Raw genomic sequence first — 20,189 nt, 5'->3', positions numbered from 1 at the left:
AGCTTTTCAACATCGACGATTGTATGGGGGGGGGGGCACTGACGCTGCGTCATGGATAGTAGCCTAGTCGCCGTGTCCATCTCCCGGCGTGGCAGACGATGGTGCACGTTTCAAGTTACATTTATTAGGAATAGCCCTGTGAGCCATGCGGCTCTTGAGTCTTTTAAATCTCTCCCCCCTCCCACCGCACGCCCCCTCCCCCCCCCGCACCCCCCCCCCCTCCCGCCTCTGTCCACCCAGCGGTGTCGCGCGGCTTCACCGCGACCACTTCTTTGAGGACGTCTGGCCCGGCGTGAAACAGTTTGCCGACTTAGCTGGAGCTCCCTCGCGTGGGAAGTCACCCAGAGCAGTGGCGTGGACGCGCATTTCTCGTGCTGATCCTTCACCTATTTCAGCGCGACACGTGAGAAAAGTGAAGTCCACTGATCGGCCACTGTTAACATCAGCGCCGAGTGATGATATGAAACAGTTGTGCATCACGCCGCAGTTAACTCGGAAATACAAGGACATCTTTTTGCTGTGTGTAAACATCAGTACTCCGCCACCGTGCCGAGATGTTAACTACCGCGCAGGAGGTCGTGGGTTCTCCCCGTGGTCGCGTGGGGTTTTCCCCGGCTCGTCCGGGTTTTCCCTCCCCATTTAGAAACACGCGTTTAGAGTATTTTGCTGCTACACATATCCAAATGATTATAAGCCACTTCGTTGAGCTATCATTTTGGGCCAGGTCGCTTCTGAAAAAGAGCTATACAGCTCAGTGGACCTTACCTGGACGAATAAAAATTAACCCGTAAAAACAAAGTTTTTCACTATAAATCCTTTGTATGCGTGGCATCGGTTTTATTTTATTATTCATTTCTGTTTTTCTTGAGTAAGAGTTTCAGTTTTATCACATTGGTATTTTAAATTAAATATGAAAAAAAAAATCATAAAAAGTGGAAAATTTTGGATTTTTTTTCACGAAAATAAATTATCACGCACAACGAGTCTGTGTGCAAAATGTCAGCTCGATTGGATCACGGGAAGTGGGTTAAAAAACGACCGAAAGATTTGCACGGTCACAAGCAAGCAAGCAAGTGAACTCGCTAACACCAGTGGCGAGCGGTATCTGAAATAGTCCTAGGCCTCTTCCTCACCAACGCTCACTGACCAGCGTGGTGAAGTATGGTCAAACAACCCCCGAGACTGACATGGTGGTGTTGTGAGGTATACATTTTGCCCAGCAGTGGATTGACAAAGGCCCTGTAAAATTGCAATTTTAATTTCTATTCCACGATATAAAGTATTCTGCCTATATATATGCTATATATATATTGCTTTTTCTTCTTGTCCGATTGGACAAGTAAAACTTGGGATAACTTTTTGTACACCAAAAGCGCACGCACATTCAAAATTGACTCGTGAGTGCTCTTTGGTGGAATGGAAAGGAAACGACGGTGGATCGGAGCCCACCGAAGGCTCGAATGTCAAAGGCTGCAAAGGCGCAAAGGGGAACTGGGAAATGCGCTGCAAATACGAGCTGTTTTCCAGCGTCTCGCGTGCCGGTCATCGTGACGTGCCGATGGTGTTTCATCTCCCGTCGAAGCTCTCCTGCACGTACGACGGAACGTCGGACATCGTGCCGGACGACGCGTGGCGCCACCCGCGGACGTACGGTGGCGGACGCCGACCCCTACGCGGTCGCACTGCGGGCCAATTGTTTGTACGCTTGCACAAAAAATAATATTCCCTGGGCTAAAATATGCGGATAGATTAGCGTACTTAATGAACAGGCTATAAATGATGATAAATGTGTAGGCGTTGATAACCGAAATTAAACAGATAAATATTGGGTTATTGTTTATAGTATGATATTAATTAGTGTCACACGTATATCTTGTGATACTGAGTTGGTAGTTGTACATGGGCACGAATAACACAACCTCAACACGTTTAACAACAACACCGCCTGGCAAGGAGACCGGAACGCATCTAGCGAAGAGACGGAACGATGGAATCCGTTTTTGGTGCAGGTGCTCGGTGGATATTTTGCATCGCAAGGTGATTAAAGGTGACGACGGATTGGCGAAGCCTTCATGCAGCAGTGGATTGACCACGGCTGCTACTGCTGCTGTTTACGATGATTATGATTATGATAATCACGATGATTAATCACATTTTTTTTGTATTATAGGCGGCGTTTCGAGCAGTTGCTGTTTTATGTTTCATCTTAGGGCAATGTGGCTGACGAATGTGCGCTGAGACTTTGTAACGCGCAAGATCAACATGCAGCTGCAAGATTTAGCAGAGGCACAGAGGAGCTCTGCAATTCTGAATCTATCTTCAAAAAAATAAATGATGAAAGGGCGGTCGCCCATTGTGTACGGCCCCGTGAGTCTGACACGTGTTTTTGATTTTAGACAGGACGCGAATTGAACAAATCTTGAGTGGCGGTTGCGTTTACAAACGAAATGAACACAAACATGCTTAACCCGAATTTGTTTCATGCATCCAGACACTTGGAGCTCCACACGTGGTGCACGAACTCGTCACGTGGCAAATCGTGACGAGTAAAGGCGCAGGCCTGCAATTACGTTCACGCTTCCCGTCCTCGCGGCAGAAAGATCTTCACTTCGATTGAGCTCTGGAGAGGGCCCTCTGGTGGAGGGTATTTTGGCCTCCCCTTGCACGCTGGCCCAGAAGAAGTGGCAGCAACCACACTTCATCACACCACACGTGACCCGCCGATTTACTTGTGGTGAACACAGATTGCTGTGCCGCGCCGACGAGATGTTAATTACCTCGCCTGGTATGCAGGAGGTCGTGGGTTCGATCCCAACCCTGATTCGAAATGTGGAGGGAAAAACCGGAGAGCCCGGAGAAAAATACACACGGCAACGGGGAGAGAGACAAGCAAACTCCAAATATATAGCAGCAGGCGTCAGAGTTGGTGTCGAAGCCATGACCTCCTGTATACCAGGCGAGGTAGTTAACATCTCGCCACCGTGGCGCCCATTATTTCATCACCATTCAATTGTCAGCCACTGCCTCAATTGTCACTCCAGGTTGATGTATTCTGACAAGAAGAGTATTTTTTGTTTTCAAACTCTCAAAAAGTTGAACATTGTGATATTAATTTTTTTTCACACAGTTGCTAAGCACAGGCTCAAAGGCCCCAAGACGTCATACGGCCATGAACACAAAGCGCAATACGATGTCACACGTTTCTTGAATTGAGCAAGGGCATCATTTCAAGAGCTTTGCATGTTCGAAATTGCACATATCCAATGTTATGCATGCAGAGAAATTCACAGTCCAGCAAGGTAAGCGGGCTTGGGCAGGAAAGAGAGCCACAAGGGATGAGGGCCAACGGGTGAGATAGTCGACAGAATTACAGCTCAAGGAGGGAATTTCCCCGAGAGAATAATCCCTGTGTGTACAGAGCAATGAGATCAGCTCAGAAAGGCCTTGATCCAGTAGTGGATAGACTAATGACAATGATGAAGTATGCAGATAAGAAGTACGGTGAAGGCACTTTCAAACTTTAATATACAAAATATTACAACCACTTTTTAGTAATTTGCACCCATTGTTTTGACACATTTAGGTGACACTTACTCACTTCAGTTGAGCATCAACGGCTTAATAGTTCCTCCGTGGAAGAATTCTCAGTTCTGTGTCCTCTCCTGCGCCGTCACTCATCCGTAGGCATCCGCCTCGCCAGCGTGGTGGTGGTGGTGGCACGGGCGAGGCGACGTGGGACAAAACGCGACAGCGGGGAAATGCCTCGGGGAGAACGGGGAGAGGCGACTCCTCCGGGAATGGGGGGAAAGGTCATATTCCATTGATCCATCCTGTCGATCGTCGCTTTGATGCCTCGCCCGCTCGCGTTGGGTTTAAATGAAGTCACACTTATTGTTTTCACCCCGATGTAATCTTTCAGTAACAAGGCTTGTGCGCCTTGAAGGCGTGAGCGTTTCTTCTCCATCACGTTCCAACGACGAACGGCCACAGTCCAGTCGCCACACACACACAAATAAAATACCTCAAGCAGTGTATTCAGCGAGCGATAACGGCCGTGTCAAATAACACCCAACAGTTGCTGCGACGAAACACCTCGACTCTCGTTCGCCACTGATGTTCGCGGTGCGTGAGTGCAAATTCTAACCGAGGGCGAGGGCGGGATTCACTTCGGAATCCACCAACTTGATTCACAACCGGGACATCGATCAGTGGCCGCTACTCAATTCATTATCCGCGCAAAGGAAGACATCTTTAGCAGGATAATGCAGCGTGAGCCTCACCACGTGCTGCGGTGTCCCCCTCGTGGATAAGTGCTTTGTGTATAACGCAAGTGTCAACACGTGCGTCGTTTGTTCGTGTGTGACGTCCCTCCCTCAAACGCAGCCGACCAGGTGTTGTGGTTTTAACCTGCTGTGAAAGAAAGAGCTTCATAGCTCATCGGATTCATCCAGATACAGATTGTGATTGTGATGGAGGGCGAACCGCTCGCAATCGGAAGGTCGCGAGTTCAAATTCTGCTTGCGAGTTGGCTCGGTCATTCATGATGTCCAGGGTCGATAAAATCGGAATTACTTTGTTGGAAGTCAAGAGTGGTTGTCCTATTGTGTGGCCCCTTGCTATCGGACTTTGAAATTCCCACCACTGATTCAGGGCTGTAAACAGGGGATGAGCACCGCCTCGACACTCACTAGGGCGAGAAATCTCTGAATTTGTTTTATGTCCCTTCACCGTTCCACCATAACAATGGCAGGAGCCGTGGCTTTGTCCCCCTCTCGCCTCTTCTTTCTTCATTCTATGGATGACGAAAGCATAATTTAGTTGTTTTTTGGGTCATCTTGCCTTTACGCAATGAGCACTTCGTGTTCTGGCGGAATTCAACCACCGTGAGAGACGCGGGGCGTTGTTTTTCCCGGCAACATCTTGCGGGTCACTCGAAAAAAATGTCGAACCCAACTCGATTTTTGCGCCGTTCGGGAAGCCGTAACCTTGCGCGAAGGAGCAACATAGACATTCACCGCGGGCCGAAGCTGAACGCCCACACCAGGTCCTCGAACGGCGCGACACTAAAACATAAACAACTCCGTGCTGCGTGGCCGCTCCCTCGTTTGCGAGGGCATTGTGGGGGTCACAGGCTCGGCGAGGCGGCGTTGTGCGCGCTGATGATTTGAAGAGAGGTGGACCCGGTCTTTGCTGTCGCTCGCAGATCGACTTTGCCGAGGGTAGAGTTCAGCCGAGGGGCGGCAGCTAGATGGATTTGGTAAAAAAAAATTATGCTTAATCGGGGGGGGGGGGGGGGGGGGGGGCCTAGAGTTGGCGCTGGCTACATTTGCGGGGATGCCATTTTGAACAAAAAGAGGCAAGTGAAAGCTGCTGTCGATTTTAGTTCAAAATAACCTTCGAACCAATCTACGACCCCCCCCCCCCCCTCGGTCGCTCCGCATCTCGCTATTGCGTGAGTTTATTCAAGCGTAGCTCTCTCGCTCTCTCTATAATTTTATTTTCTAAAATATTACTCGCCGCCAATGTCAGACAAGCGTTGCACTACATCAAATCCAATTACTCACATCTCATGTTGGGCTTTTTTTCCATCAAAAACTTGGTCAAATGTTGTCAAATTGACCTTCCCCACCATGTAGTTATTCGTATACGCATTTGGAAATGTACGAAGAAAAAAAAAATTACTTTCTTAATGAAAAAAGTTTAAAAATACTCTTTGCCATTTCACCGACGACATGGACTTTTTGGCAAGCGCCGACGACTAGTGGTCAAGGCTGTCACTGTTTAATACCCCATCAGACGCCCAGTACCTTCACCCCCGACAGAGTTGAATACTTTTTTCGTAGGTACTCATTTTTCACGATGTAAAAAAAAAACACTTGGGTTTCCACTGCTGTATGCCAGAGGAAATAAAGATGAAGAATACGCCGGGAGCCGTGCATCAGTCGCTGTGACCGTTGCATAGACAGCTGAGTGACGTTCCAATTGTCGCGACCGACTGAAGTAATTTTATTTTTCAATCTCGATACGCGTAAGTGTGCGGAAATTGGTCTCCTCCGGCGATTGGATCGATGGTATTTATTCAGGACAACTGCTGACCATCAGCAGTTGAACGGTCGTGAAGACTTCCTGCTGTGGTCGTTGACGTCGGATTGACCTGCCGGTCTTGGCAGAGCTGCGACATTCAGCTACAGCCGGAGTGAAAAGGACTAATGTGCACACAGAGATTTGTCGCCTCGGTGGTGGCGCTCGCCCATGGGGCAGACATTACATTTGGTGCCCCCTTTCAATGCACAACGTCCTAAGCCAGTTCTCGATTTGAAGTTTTCGTGACTGCAAAGATTCATACTCTTTGGTTTTTTCGGTAAAGTCACGACGTTTCTGGACGCTTGTGTTGCGCCCGAAACGTCGTGATTTAATTTATTTTAATGTTAGCTCTTGCTCGCTTTGCTTTGTGTCTAGCGCGAGCAGCGCATTGCTTGATACCTCTCGTGGGTTTTTCAAAAAGTGTGGGCATATCTCAACAATCTCTGCACTTCTGTCTGGTCTCTGTGAAGTGTTTGTTGATATTTTGAGATAAAAAAAAATAAGCGGCTTCTATTTCCCCACTCAAAATTCACGTTTCTTATCTGAATTGTCCTTGAGACGACGTTGGCTACCTTGCCAACGTCAGTCGCGAGGAACCAGCCAGCATCCCTTCTGGCAACGATGTGTCCTTGCCCAAGCTTCGCAGTTTATCATTCTTCATAGTCAATGTGGTGACTCTAACTCGCAATCATTCTTTGATCCACCCGTTCTTATTTTCTGCCTCCCAGTATAATTTCCATAGCGTGCACCTCTCTTGGCGTGTTTGCTCGCATAAATGAAGACTGAACAAACAGACGAAAAGTAGAGATACGTTTCATTCACAGCACCTCACTTCATTTTCACATTTTCTGGAATCTCAAAGTTCAGTTTCAACTGGAATTCCCTTCGTAGGCTATTTGAAAAACAACATCGCAGACGCATCAACTTGCCCACGCATGATTCAGGCTGTTATGAGCCCTCGGTCTAAACGGCACGTGGGCAGCAGCAGATAACCCAGCGCCTCCACCAATGAGCAACGAATCAAGAGTGTCATTTGAGGTCACCCATTCATTTTGGGATTTAGCTGGTGGTGGTGGTGGCGGTGGTGGCATTGGTAGAGGCTACGGTTTAAGAGTTCAAGTGGCACAGTTAAGGAGCCAATGGAGAAGAAACATTACACCAACAACGAGCATTACAGATCACAATAGATGTTTGGGTTAGGACATGTAATGACCTAATTATCCAATGTATTTATCACGTGACCAAGTATTTAGCACGCCAATTATGATTGTTGAAGAGCGATTCTCGCGATAAAATTGATACACGTAAAACATTTTGCAATTTCCAGCTTGCCATACGGAAGAAAAATAGATACAACCAAGTGTAGCATTATAACTCTTGAAACTAAGTCAAACATGATCAGGACAAGACCTAGAAAGTAAAAAAAAAATCAACACAGGAAATCAGAAACAAACCGTGTCAACTGCCGCGGCTTCAAGAACACAAATTTGCTCAGATCATCAATTACGTGGCCTAGCCACGAAAGAAAAAAATATTATGACTGACAAACACTGGCAGGGAAAACGACGTACGCGCGTGCCGTCATTCCGACGCACGCTGACCTCCCTCCCCTCCCTCCGCCCCCTCCCGCCCCTCCCCTACTCTTCCCTCCCTCCCCTCCCCCCTCCGCCCCCTCCCTCCCCTCCCTTACCCTCCCTCCCCTCCCTCCCCTCCCTCCCTCGCCAGCGTGGTGGTGGCGGCACGGGCGAGGCGCGGTGAACGAAACGCGACAGCGGGGAAATGCCTCGGGGCGAACGGGGAGAGGCGACTCCTCCTGGAATGGAGGAAAGGTCATATTCCATTGATCCAACCTGTCGATCGTCGCTTTGATGCCTCGCCCGCTCGCGTTGGGTTTAAATTAAGTCACACTTATTGTTTTCACCCAGATGTAATCTTTCAATAACAAGACTTGTGCGCCTTGATGGATTTTCGATAAAAAAAAAAACATTTTTAATTTGGTACGCACGATAAAAAGAGGGCTTTTAGATCCATCAACCCGAATTTGTTTCTACCATTAGCGCTGTGCTCGATTGCTATCGATATATTTTAGTTTTGTACATGATACTGCATCGTGAATAGTCCACTGCAAAAAATCTGCTGCAGAGACTGATCTCAAGTTTACCTGCAATAGATTCAGCCTGAATGAACTACATCTGGTCATGTTTCGGAAGCTAAGCAGGTTCAAGGATGGTTTGTGCTTGGATGGATAACACAAGCAGTGGTGAGATGTAAACTTTACAGCTCATCGGATTCCTCCGGCATAAATATATATTTTGATTATGACCTACCTCGCCTGGCATACAGGAGGCTGTGAGTTCGATACTGACGCCTTTATACAGGGTGTTTGAAAAAGATGGACCCGATTTGTGAAATATACTGCTTTGAAATTGGGTACATCTTTTTCAAACACCCTGTATTTGGAGTGTGCGTGTTCTCCCCGTGGTCACGTGGGTTTTTCTCCGGGTCCCCTGGTTTTCGACTCCACATTTAGAATCAACATCGCGCGTTTAGAGTATTTGTCTGCTATAAATGTCCACACGATGAGCCACTTCGTTGAGCTATCATTTGTGACCAGGCGGCTTCTGAAACAGAGCAACATAGTTCAGTGGGCCTCACCTGGTAAAAAAAAAAAAAACAGTTGAGTTTAAATATTTTTTTGCATAACAGATGTTTGAGAAAAAAAAAAGATGTTTGAGACGTGAAGCCGGAAGCAAGCGTGACGACGGTCGACAACGCTGCGTCGCTGCGTCTCCCACACGCGCCTCGACTCGTTCACCGCGTGTGCCGTCGGCGGCACGGCACGGCTTACGCAGTGGAAAACCAACCTGGCACCTGCTGCCCCGCGACCACCGGGGATGGCTCGGCACGGCTCGGTTGTTGCAGTGGAGAAGAGTTGCAATCCCACATGGGTCTTGTGGGATCCGTGCATCGGTGACCCTGGTACCCTCGTCCTCTCCACTGGGACTCATTTGCATCTCGTTAGCCCTCGGGTCAAGCGCCAAGTTGCCCTGTCTCTCTCTCTCTCTCGTGTGCCCCTATTCTTACCCCCGCTCCGTACGCGTTTGCAAGCTGTCAATCATTTTTGTTTTCTTGCTTCCCTGTTTATTGTCCCTACGTGTTGCCCGCTGCTTTGCACAGCCTCATTGCTCACGCTCTGTTGTTATTGTTGTTGTTGTTGTTTTCGTCGTCTTCCCGCAAATTATTAAAAACTGATCATCGCAAACCGTTGACAATAATCACACGTCTTTATTTCCGACTGAGCTTCCGCAGGCGGAGGTTATATCCTGCACCGATTGAGGAAAGTGAACGTGAAGACATCCGCACGGGAAGTAACTCGTCACAGAGACCCGTAGACTCGAATGGCTATAGATATGCTGGTGCGGAGCAGAGGGAATAGTGGGAGACCGAGGATAAGATGGGAGGACAAGGTGGGATGAGGTATGAGGGCAGCGCACGTGACTCGAGATGGGGCACAGAATAGCAGCAGCTGAAGAAAGAAAATCCGAGCATCCAAGCCCATGATGCAATAATGGAGCTTCTAGCTTTGAAATGGGTGACTGTGGGACCTCATGTAAGTAATGGATCTCTATACAAGTCTATGGTGTAAATATATATGGGTCATGTAAGTGTATACGTGAGTCAAACGGATCTGTAAGTCTATCGATCTCTATATAAGGATAGTGGATGTGACTAAGAGAAGAGGCACAGAATAGCAGTACGGTACAAGGAGAGCCCATTCGACAATGGGACTCGTGGCTTCTAAGATGATGACCATTAAAGAGGTTGAAAGAAAGAAAAATCGACAGGGAAACCGACAGATACATTTACAGAGGCAACGATCTTCAATCTCGATATTTCACTCCACGAGTCAGAGGAGGTACTCGAACCGCCGTCACCAGGGCAGCAGTTTTGAAGGAGGACAGCCCCAGTCTCGTGCGGAGCTGCAGTGGTGGCGGTGGCAGCAACGGTGGTGGCGGTGACGGTCACGGTGGCGGCAACGGTGGTGGTTGGTGGTGGTGGTGGTGGCGGTGGTGGCGGTGGTGAGGGTAGTGGCGGTGGTGAGGGTGGTGGCGGTGGTGGCGGTGGTGAGGGTAGTGGCGGTGGTGGCGGTGGTGGCGGTGGTGGCGCTGTTCTAGCTCCGCGTGGGAACGGAGCCCTGCTGGCTCTGGAGTTGCTTTCCCAGGTACTCCCTGCAAGTGCAAAGAGCCAAAGGCGTGAGTCAACGGCGCAATTCACCCGAACTTGTCATCCACGCTGCTTTGCGCAGTCCTGTCCCTCTGATGCGATCAGTGTTGTGTGTCGTGAGACCAAGAGATCCGTGCGGAATTCTTGCAGGGCGTAGCGTCATTGTCTTTTCAGCCAAGTCTGCCATTATTTTGATTTAAAGCTTTCGTGACTGCAGGGATTCATATTCTTGGTTCTGTCGGTAAAGTCACGTAGAAGGGAAATAATAAAATAAAATAATATAAATATAAAACAATACAAATTCTCACGACGTTTCGACTGCAACACAAACAATCGTCATCAGGTGTGAAATCCACAGCAATAATTTTTTTAAAAAAAGTGGCGGTTTGTCCTGACGTCAGCACCAAGGACAGCGATTTGGCAGTTTGCCAGATGGACGAGTCCATCTATGTTCGGAAAAGAGGAGGGGGGAGCAGAAAATGGAATAGCCTCATGAACGAACCTCTTCATGGTAGCCAGATGGCTTGCAAAGAACCTCTGCCATTATTGGTCAGATGTCCCTTCGCCACGTACGTCGAGGCTGTGCCTCTTCTCTAGAACGGTCCGAGGAAGGAGATATCACATAACTGCTTCCGAGATCACCTCGTGTGACCCGTTATCCACACTCGGCGGTGGCACTTAACCACCCGTCCTGCTACAGCGATTAATGTCCGTGCCCTGACAGTCAACCCAATATTATTCTTATTAATTTTCAGAGCTGAAATGTAGCCACACTAAGTGCAAACCCCAAGTTAATGCGTTTTTTCTCTCTCTTTCTGTGTTCAGTAATTGGTGGCTGTGCTGAAGACGACGAAGGCGCCACACTTGAGAGCCCAGACTTCATCGCAGGCTCTTAGAGACACCACTCATATTCATTTAGCGTTTATTTAAAACATTTTTAAAACTTGACGGAAATATATTAGTCGCAGTGGCATTGCGGCAATTAGAGAAGAAGAAAAACTGCTGATTATAGCCGACGAAACTAAATACACTTGAATTTAGCAAAGATATCGATTCGAATCAGCGTGGGCTTTTATGCCGCATCATTAGAGAATTATAACATTGTTAAGTGATCAACCACAACAGAAAACTAGAACAAATAGATTACACGTTAATTTGGGACAGGATCAAAGAAGACATTTAGATAAAAGTAAGAACGCACTGCAGCATCGATCGTGAGTAATTATCCCATACAGATTATACTCGCGAGCCCATTGATTGTTTGTCTGACACAAATCTGGACACGGTACATAACAAAGACAAAGAGCCCCCGTACAGCTTACCCAGGCTGTTGGGGCAAGTGCTGTTAGCGTGCACCTATGAAAGCAGGCACGGTACACGAGGGGGTGGGTGGCCAGCACCGCGGCCGACCGCCTTTGTCTCCCTAGTGGCGATGTTTACACACCACACCAGGTACTCATTTAAGGCTCAGTTGACTTAGGGGAGGCCCAAGACCGGTTCAAATAATCGTCACTAGTTTTGGCCGTGAGCGAAAATCTTACTCGGGCCGCCGGGTTCTGAGCGTAGCGTAGCGCTAACCGCCACACTCTCGCTCTGCCGAACACTCGTACAGAAAATACAAAGATCCCCCATATAGCCTTAACAGACTATTGGGGGAAGTGCTGTTAGCAAGTAGCTATGAAGGCTGGAACGGCACACGACGGAGTGGGTAGCCAGCCCCACGTCCGACCGCCTTTGTCTGCCTAGTGGCAATGTTTACAGAACGCACTACGCACTCATTTGAGGCTGAATCTACCTTGGGGGTAGCCCAGAACAGGTTCAAATAATCGTCACCGGTGTTGGCCGTGAGCGAAAATCTAACTCGGGCCGCCGGGTTCGTAGCGATGCGCAGTGCTAACCGCTCCATCACCCTGCACGCACGCTCGCACGCAAAGCGTGCAAAGCGTGCGAGCGTTGAGTGTGACGACGATTTGACACCCGGCGATCGCCTCTCCTCCATGCGAGTCGCCGGCAATAGCCCAATGAAAGACGCTTCTCGACCGACTGCCACAAGTGTCCGGAACCGTCCAGATCACATCGGCTCCGAGGCCCGAGTTCACGAACGTGTTTACTAATCGCCGAGTTTTCTTTTTTCTCTCTCTCGATCGCACCGCGAATGAACACGGTGCGCGCTGCGTGATATTGTGCTGGCAAGCGGGGAACAAGCGTCAATTAAAACCTCGGCACGTTCATCAAAAACAGTGGAGCTCAATAGAAAACGTATCTATCTATAACACCATGATGATGTTTCAGCCGATTGCCGTTGATTTAACAGTGGCCTCTCGCTTGCGAATAAGATTGCTTTGGATCATTTCTGCTCCACGTGAGAGCAATTTGCATGTAGATTACGTCATTGCTATGGAGATTGCGCAGCGGCTGCTCCGGTGTTGTATAGCCCCGTCCATATGACAGAGACACGCGCGCGTGCGTTTGTGTGCGCGTGTGCGTGCGCGTACCTACATATGTATCGGCGCACTGTGAACGCTGATTTCTTATTTCGCGATATGCTGTGCGACATGATTGCAGGGGCAGCAGATCACTGTGGGCTTGCGGGCTTGTTGGGCCCTAATCATTGCTAACTTGCAACTGAGGCAGATCCAGAGAACAGCTGCCCAGGAAGACCCTGGGGAGAAGCACCCTGCTGCACCTTGCTGTGCATGCCCTCGCATATTGTCAATTAATTAAGATTCACAAATTAGTGGTGGTTTCTGTGGCCCACCAGCCGCTACTGCGTTGGTCAATACGGAATTTAAAAATAAATAAGCTGCTGACATTTTGATAGAACTGAACTCAAAAAGTTCTCAACATTTGTTTTAATCTCCTTTAATTGTTAAAGGGAAAACAACTTTGAGTGCTGTAAATAAAATTCAATGCAGAAAAGCGAAACGAAGAGGGAATAGTAATGATGCAATAGCACCCAGATCCTTCTTAAAAACTTTCGTGAATTTTTTCTTCAAACTTTATTCCGATGCTGCAATCGGCAGCACGTCACGAGGCGAACCATCCATTCGGGTCTCTTGCAGGGCAACGTAGCCCTTCTTGTAAGAGAATGGCCCACGGAAGCGGATATCACACAGCTACGTCCGAGAGCCCTTTCAGTGAGCTTAATCCTAACCGCACATGGGAAGATACAGATTGTTTTGCTGTGACAGTTTCACCTGCAGACGGAAGCTTGTGTTGCCTCCGAAACGTCGTGATTTTTTTTTTATTAATTTTAATTTCATTTTTTACCTACGTGACTTTACCGAAAGAACTAAGAGTAAGTTACTCTCTGTGCCGTGTGCTCTGGAAAGATTTGAAAAAGCTGTCAAGTAATAAAAGTTTACTCGATATTTATTTTATTACTTTCATGTTTTTGTTCAAGCTTCTAAATTATCCCGGTAGCTTCAAGTGGCACGCCCCGTGCTGCCGTGACCTTTTTGGGGGTTTATCAGAGACCCTTTGTACTGTTTCCCAAAGTCCTGGAAGCCAAAGCCTTTATAACCCCGTCCACCACAATGCCAGGCACACGCGCCTCGATGACATTTCGCTTATCAGAATGTAGCGAGGGCGCTCCGTTTTCTCACCTGGCGTCGTCCAAAGTGCAACAGCTTAGGCACGGAGTCACGAACGATAGGCACCATCCAGGGAAAAAAAATACTAGCATCAAACTGTATATATATATAAAGTAGAATTTATATTTGGCTCAAATGTCACACTGGCCCGTAGTTCACAAGCTAAATAATCCCATAGGGTGACTGCAGGAGGATAAAAGGGGCCTCTTTTTTTTGTTCAAAACAGCCATTTGGATCATTGTTGGCGCCCCACTTCTGTCACAGCAGGAGCTGACTCAGTGATGAAGCGAGCGCGATTTGAACTTCACCTGAGTTTTGCACAGAATGTTGATGAGTGTGAGTTTTAATAATCACCGTTTGAATGGGCGCTTGTTCCTTGAATGCCTTTTTGCCCTTTCTGGATATTCAAACAGCCCGTTTGCTCCACCAAACCGGCCACGCGGCTCGACAGCAGAGCGAGTGGCTCGCGGACAAAACGTTGCGCTTAAAAATCCTGGTCGGGAGTTTCGCTGAGCCCATCATCCCTCCGGGGTCGATAAAACTGGTACCATTTTGTGAGGAAGTCAACAGTGGTTGTCCGATGGACAGACTTGACCCCACTGTAGAATTGTGGAATGTCTACCACCGGCTCTGCAGGGCTGTAAACAGGTGAGCAGCAATGCTTCAATGTTCATTGATCAGGAAATCACTTTGGCTTTGCTCTACCACAAGCAACCGACGTCAACGGGAAGAACACCACAACCCCTGCCCCAATGCCACCGCATAACCACGTGTTCCTCATTTACAGGTACATGTGATAGATGAATAATAGCGATCTTGTTACCGGCTAATGCGAACTAGGCTTTAGATTACATGTTACATGTACACAGTGACACCGTCATTAAAAAAACGATTTCAGGGAACCAGCAAAATGTGAAGGTGAGATGTGGGGAAATATTGAATCGGTAGAAGAATAACTCTAAAAAGGTAAATGAGACACGTAATATTATCCGAAACAATTTGGATTAATACAGCATCTAAATGTGGCCGCATTTCAAGGGGCTGTATAGAAACAGCGAGAATAGTTATTTTCAAGACAGAGGCAGCCCATCACAGGTCTCAATGTGAGTCTATGGGCCTCTTATACAAGTCTACGAGTCTTCTTGGTTCTTTCGGTAAAGTCACGTAGGAGGAAAATAATAAAATAAGAAGATGAATCTCTGCAGCCACGAAAGCTTTAAATCGAAATTTAAGTCTACGAGTCTCCGTGCGAACCCACATCCTGACATGGGACCACGTGTCAGGATGGCTGTACAGAGACAGAGGACATGTTTGTTTTAGAGAGGGAGGCCGTCGGTCATAGGCAGAAAAGGGGAAAGTGTTGAGCCTGGGCTTGAACAAGGGCCAGGAAGTCGACAGCCGAAATGGCTGTTTGAAGGCAGTTTTAGACAATGAGGCAGCGGAGGAAAATTGGCAACCTCCCACTGATGTGAGACGGTAAGTCATTGGGAAAATGCACAAAGCTGGAATGGTGAGACAAAATTTAACCGCACTGTCTCATTCAAGAATCACATTAAAATTACAATTTAAGGGCGACTCATTTGTATAGTTTTAGTAATCATGCAACTGATGACCATGAAAATGAGATGTGTGTGCAGTAAAAGATGAAATGTCACCGACGTTATCGCGATCAATCACACGAAAGCCCAATTACTACATTCGCAATCATCATCATCATCATCGTTGACAGCGCTTCCACCGTCACAGCCGTGAATTATAATAATGAAACATCTCGCTTCTTAAACATTGAAACATAAACACTTGAGAGTCCAGCTGGAAATCACGCAAGTCCGCGGAAAGCTGACGAGCGTTGAGTCTGCAGCTCCCTTACCCTCAGCCCTCCGCGCTGCCGGCTCGCTGGCCCTGTTCAATTCCAGGCTCCAAGACCTTGCACCTATCCTCTTGCCTACGCCTGATTGCCTCTTCAATCTCTCCAAACTACACGTGCACAATGTTGCATTCGATAGGAAATCCCAGCCTCATTTATAAAGAAGTTGTTGATACTTAATTTGGAGCTTTCGTGACTGCAGGAATTACTCTTGGGTTCTTTCGGTAAAGTCAAGTATAAAGAAAAAATAACAAATTAAATAATAGCATATGACGTTTCGATTGCAACACAAGCAATCATCATCAGGTATAAATGAAAGAGAAAAACAAACCTAGTATGCTTAGAAATATAACGCAATACAGCACAGAGAGTCGGCTAACATAACAGTCAACACCCTACCTGGTTGATTACGTTCTTCCAGAGAATGCTAAGTTTGAGAGAGAGATAAAACACAGAACCGGAGACACATATACAGACATGTAAGCAGAGAGAGATAACACAGAGACACTTAGAATAAAGATAAGTTGTTGATAGTTCTTTCCTGTATGGTTTCTGTCAAAACTTCCATTCCCCCATGCGCCCATTAAGCATGTGATGTGCCAACGGATTAATGTTTCACTCGCTTAACTAGAAGGCCATGGACAGATTTATTATGTGATTCTGTTTATTTGTTGGTCATCATCATCGGTCATTCTCAATCCACTGTTGGATTAATGCCCCCCCCCCCCCCAAGCCGATGCCACCCCTCACGATCCTGCGACACACTAATCCAGCCGACACCAACGATCCCGTTGCTCCATCTCCCCGGTGGCCGACCCTCTCGGACGCGTTCCGTTCCTTGGCGGCCACTCCGTGATTATTTTAGACCATCGGCCATCGTTGACATGTGAAGAGATATTTTTTTCGAGCGGTCGTTTGCGTAAGGGTGGTTACTGAGAGAAATAGCACCTTCACCTTAATCTCCAGTATTCTATTTCATGTGGGAGCCTGGGTTACAATTGGATCAAAAGCCACGATTACCAAGGGCTGAACATCTTGTTTTGAAAACAAATAAAGGACATTGAACAAACCTTTGAAACTCGCCGCTCTTGGTGTTATATTTCTCTCAATAACAAAAATGAACGTTAAGCTTCCATTTCAGATAAATCGTCCTTGTCTTATTTATATAAACTAGCTGGGGGGGGGGGCGTTACCCAGACCCAAGGGATGAGGTAGTCCATGCATGAATATAGGTGCTATGTGTGTTGTGATCTGTGTGTAACAGTACGCAAAAATTATGCTATTTAACGTAATAATTCGAAAACTTAAACGAATATATAATCACTGCCTAATGGCCTGTTGTTATACAATATTTTTGGTATACACTCCATCTTCTTCTGAACAAATTGGGTCTTCAATCAATACGGTGGCATTTGATGTTGACGTAACTGTTGATAATGCCACGAATGATTTCCATGGGCAGTAGATAGCGTACAGTACAGTGTGCTGTATAGTGTGACATGTAATGTTGTTAGATACCCTCACCATGTAATATATCTGAGCTGCATACAGTAAATGGTGAGGGTATTTTGAGAAAATAATAAGTGTCTGTCGACAAAGAAAAGTCGCATGGGTGATAAATCGTAGAGAAATAAAAGAGACATTAATGAGGTGTCAACCGTTAATGTTGTGCAACGAAAGCACGTGTGTAGCAACATTGCGAATACTCAAACGCCTTTCCCCACAACACGGCGCAGATACGGTACGTGATAAAAACGGAGACATGTCGACTCAAATCGTATATTGACCAATTGCTGGACTCCAAAAAAAACACGGTGAATAAAACGGGCACTTTCTGCCAGTCCCCGATTGTAAATGTTGTTGTAGCCAACCAATAGGCCCGAAAGAAACGGCGTTACATTTTGGGGGGCGAGTACCGTGTGACACACACACACACGCACGAATCCACTAACTTTTATATATGGATGACAAGAAAGTCAACAGCGAGCCCAAATCACACCTTGCAGTGTCGCACTCGATCTTTACAAAGCCTTAGCCCGTGCCGGACAATTTGAGTGCCCCATTTCAGCCACTCACCAATTTTCTACCCATTAATCGTAGTCATAGCGATATCCTGCTGCTGTTCAAAAGAGTATCAACGCAAATGGTGGTCATCAGCCGTGAACAGCCCCTGCAGAGCCAGTGGTAGACACTCCACATTCCCATGGCGTAGATGAGTCCATCCATAGGGCTAGCACTATTTGATATCCTCATCAGGTGCTTCTCGTTTTATTGAGCCCCTAGAGAGCTGATGAGTTTCTGAGTCAACGTCCCAACCGGGATCTATTTACTCACAGCCTTCCGACTGCAAGCCGCTCGCCGTACCGTTGAGCCTTCTGGCCGGAACGCAATTGCAGAAGGTGTTGAGGGATGTTTTTTTTATACATCTCCCGAGTATTTTGAAATACAAAAACAAATGTTAAAAGTCACCGCTCATCCGCTCGTGCGTTGCCTTTCAACGTCAGAAATACCCGCGACGCCGTGCCGCCTGACAACGTCTTCATTGTTCGCGTCTCTCTCTCTCTATTTCCATGCCCCGTTGGCTGGGTGGCCTGTGCTCGTCTCTGCGCCGGCTCTAAGTGCACTCGTGACGCCCCAGGAGTGCGTTGTCTGCAGTGAAATAGGCTACGCAAAGTGGCCCGTAATTAATGGCCTACGCCGTCAAACAATCTCGCTGCTTTCGAGTTTGCTATTCGCGTTCCGTAAAATGCACCCAGGGACCTCATTTACCATAAATCACATCCGCAGTGAACGCCCGGAAAAATGACATTCGTGCTATTCGGTAAAGGTGTAGCCCTGCCATTGCTTGCTGCTCACACCACCGCTGGGCCCCACCACGATGACCGCCGTTCGCCACCAAGTGGCGGTGACGTCACCACGGCACCTGTGCCATGCTAGGTGCACTTTGAGGCCACGTGAGGTGTCAAAGGCCCACTGGAAGGTCACAGAACAGACACAGGTGCCATGGGTTGACTGACTGAGATGACTATCAGATGCACTAATTGTGCTCCCCACTGTGCCAACGTTCTGTGTTTATCTGCCCAAAGCTCTGCTCGTTGTTGTGAGCGTCGCTCTGCCTTCCGTTGTTGCTGGAGGGCGACTGCCTCCAACTCTCCCGTAGCGTCCTACACGCACCTCCTCCACAGAGGCCGATTTTGACACCGCCGGTACCAGTCATTGCCAATTCCAATCAACTCCACATCCTTCTGTACCACATCAGTCCATCTCTCCTTTAGCCCGTGTCGTGCCCGTTAAGCCCCATCTATCTGGCCAAATAGACGCTTCTTGGGCATGCGGTAGCTGGGAATACGGGCTATATGACCCAGCCAACGCAGCCAAATCTATCAAGGATCTGTGAGCCTCTCACACAATCCAGTCTGGTTAAATGCCTCCACTACCATCACCTCGAGATGAGAGCCCCTCAGAAATGTATTTGGACCACTCTTGCACGCGTGCCAGACATCTCCGAAGAGGTGTGGAGCGCCCACACTTTACCCCACCACGTGGGGCCTGCCAATCGGTGTTATTTTATTTATTGCCCGCGACGTCTCTATCCACACTGCTGGGCGCACAAATGCCAGGGGCATTTGAGAAGCTCGCACCGTCGTCGTTTCAACGGCTGCGCCGGGAGATGGAGTCGAGGCGGCAACCTCTGCATTGCAAGTCCGGCGCGCTGATAGCCGGTACGCCCATGGTTTGACATTGGCTCAAGATACAACGGAGAGAGAGAGACGGCGATTAAATTCGATACTTTCGCTTCAGTGCAAATCACGGACGGCTTTGCATATATTATAACAGGCAATTTCATGTTGCATTTAATACGGCAAAAGCTGCATCGTCCTATGTGAATAATAAGCACAAAAGTTACCTGGCTACATAAATTAACATGATGAAATTGGTTTCATTTCAACCCGACAGTAATGGGAGCAAGACACGTGTTTTAAAATTGCATTTGCGTGGACACCTCCTTTTGACCTCGTGTTCTATTAATCCAGAATGTGAATGGCAGATACGAATTATATAACATTTCCAGGATAGGTTATTTGAAATAGTAATTAGATTATCAATGTCCGTATATTCCCGACTGTCTCCAAATGCATTTTTCTCATTTTAATTCACCATTTATACCGACAATCCAGCGACCTATCGTTCTATCGCCGACCTCTCCACCCTCTCCAAGCTCCGAGAACAGCCTTTCTCTTCACTCAGCTCAAAGCACACGCTACCGCCACTCCAAACCCCCGCTCCCTCCAGTCCGCACCTTCCGTCAGACCTCCCCACTGCCGCTGGGACCCCACCGAGGCTCCGCGTCGATGTTCACTCCACTGTGGCCCTCGGCTTGAATCGTCGACCTCGGTTTCTCTGCAGGCTTCCACGCCGTG

At 47.8% G+C, this 20,189-nt stretch overlaps 1 protein-coding gene and 1 long non-coding RNA gene across 2 annotated transcripts in view; one reads left to right on the top strand and one right to left on the bottom strand.

Moving 5' to 3' along the window:
* Positions 1 to 292: 292 nt before the first annotated feature.
* Positions 293 to 8,982, top strand: LOC144938544 (uncharacterized). Its single transcript, XR_013637855.1, has 3 exons — positions 293 to 403; positions 7,810 to 7,913; positions 8,791 to 8,982. It is a non-coding gene; the product is annotated as an uncharacterized LOC144938544 (long non-coding RNA).
* A 1,131-nt stretch (positions 8,983 to 10,113) lies between these two features.
* Positions 10,114 to 20,189, bottom strand: part of LOC144938537 (V-type proton ATPase subunit H-like) — a 104,159-nt gene continuing 94,083 nt past the window's right edge. Inside the window, exon 15 of the mRNA XM_078866455.1 lies at positions 10,114 to 10,313. Coding sequence (XP_078722581.1) covers positions 10,256 to 10,313 — 58 coding nt within the window. The 3' untranslated portion in view covers positions 10,114 to 10,255. The remainder of the gene's footprint in view (positions 10,314 to 20,189) is intronic.

This window comes from Lampetra fluviatilis, chromosome 2 (assembly GCF_964198595.1).
Source record: "Lampetra fluviatilis chromosome 2, kcLamFluv1.1, whole genome shotgun sequence".
Taxonomy (NCBI): Eukaryota; Metazoa; Chordata; class Hyperoartia; order Petromyzontiformes; family Petromyzontidae; genus Lampetra; species Lampetra fluviatilis.
Note: the sequence above shows the minus strand (reverse complement) of the source record. Positions and strands in the feature narration are given on the sequence as shown.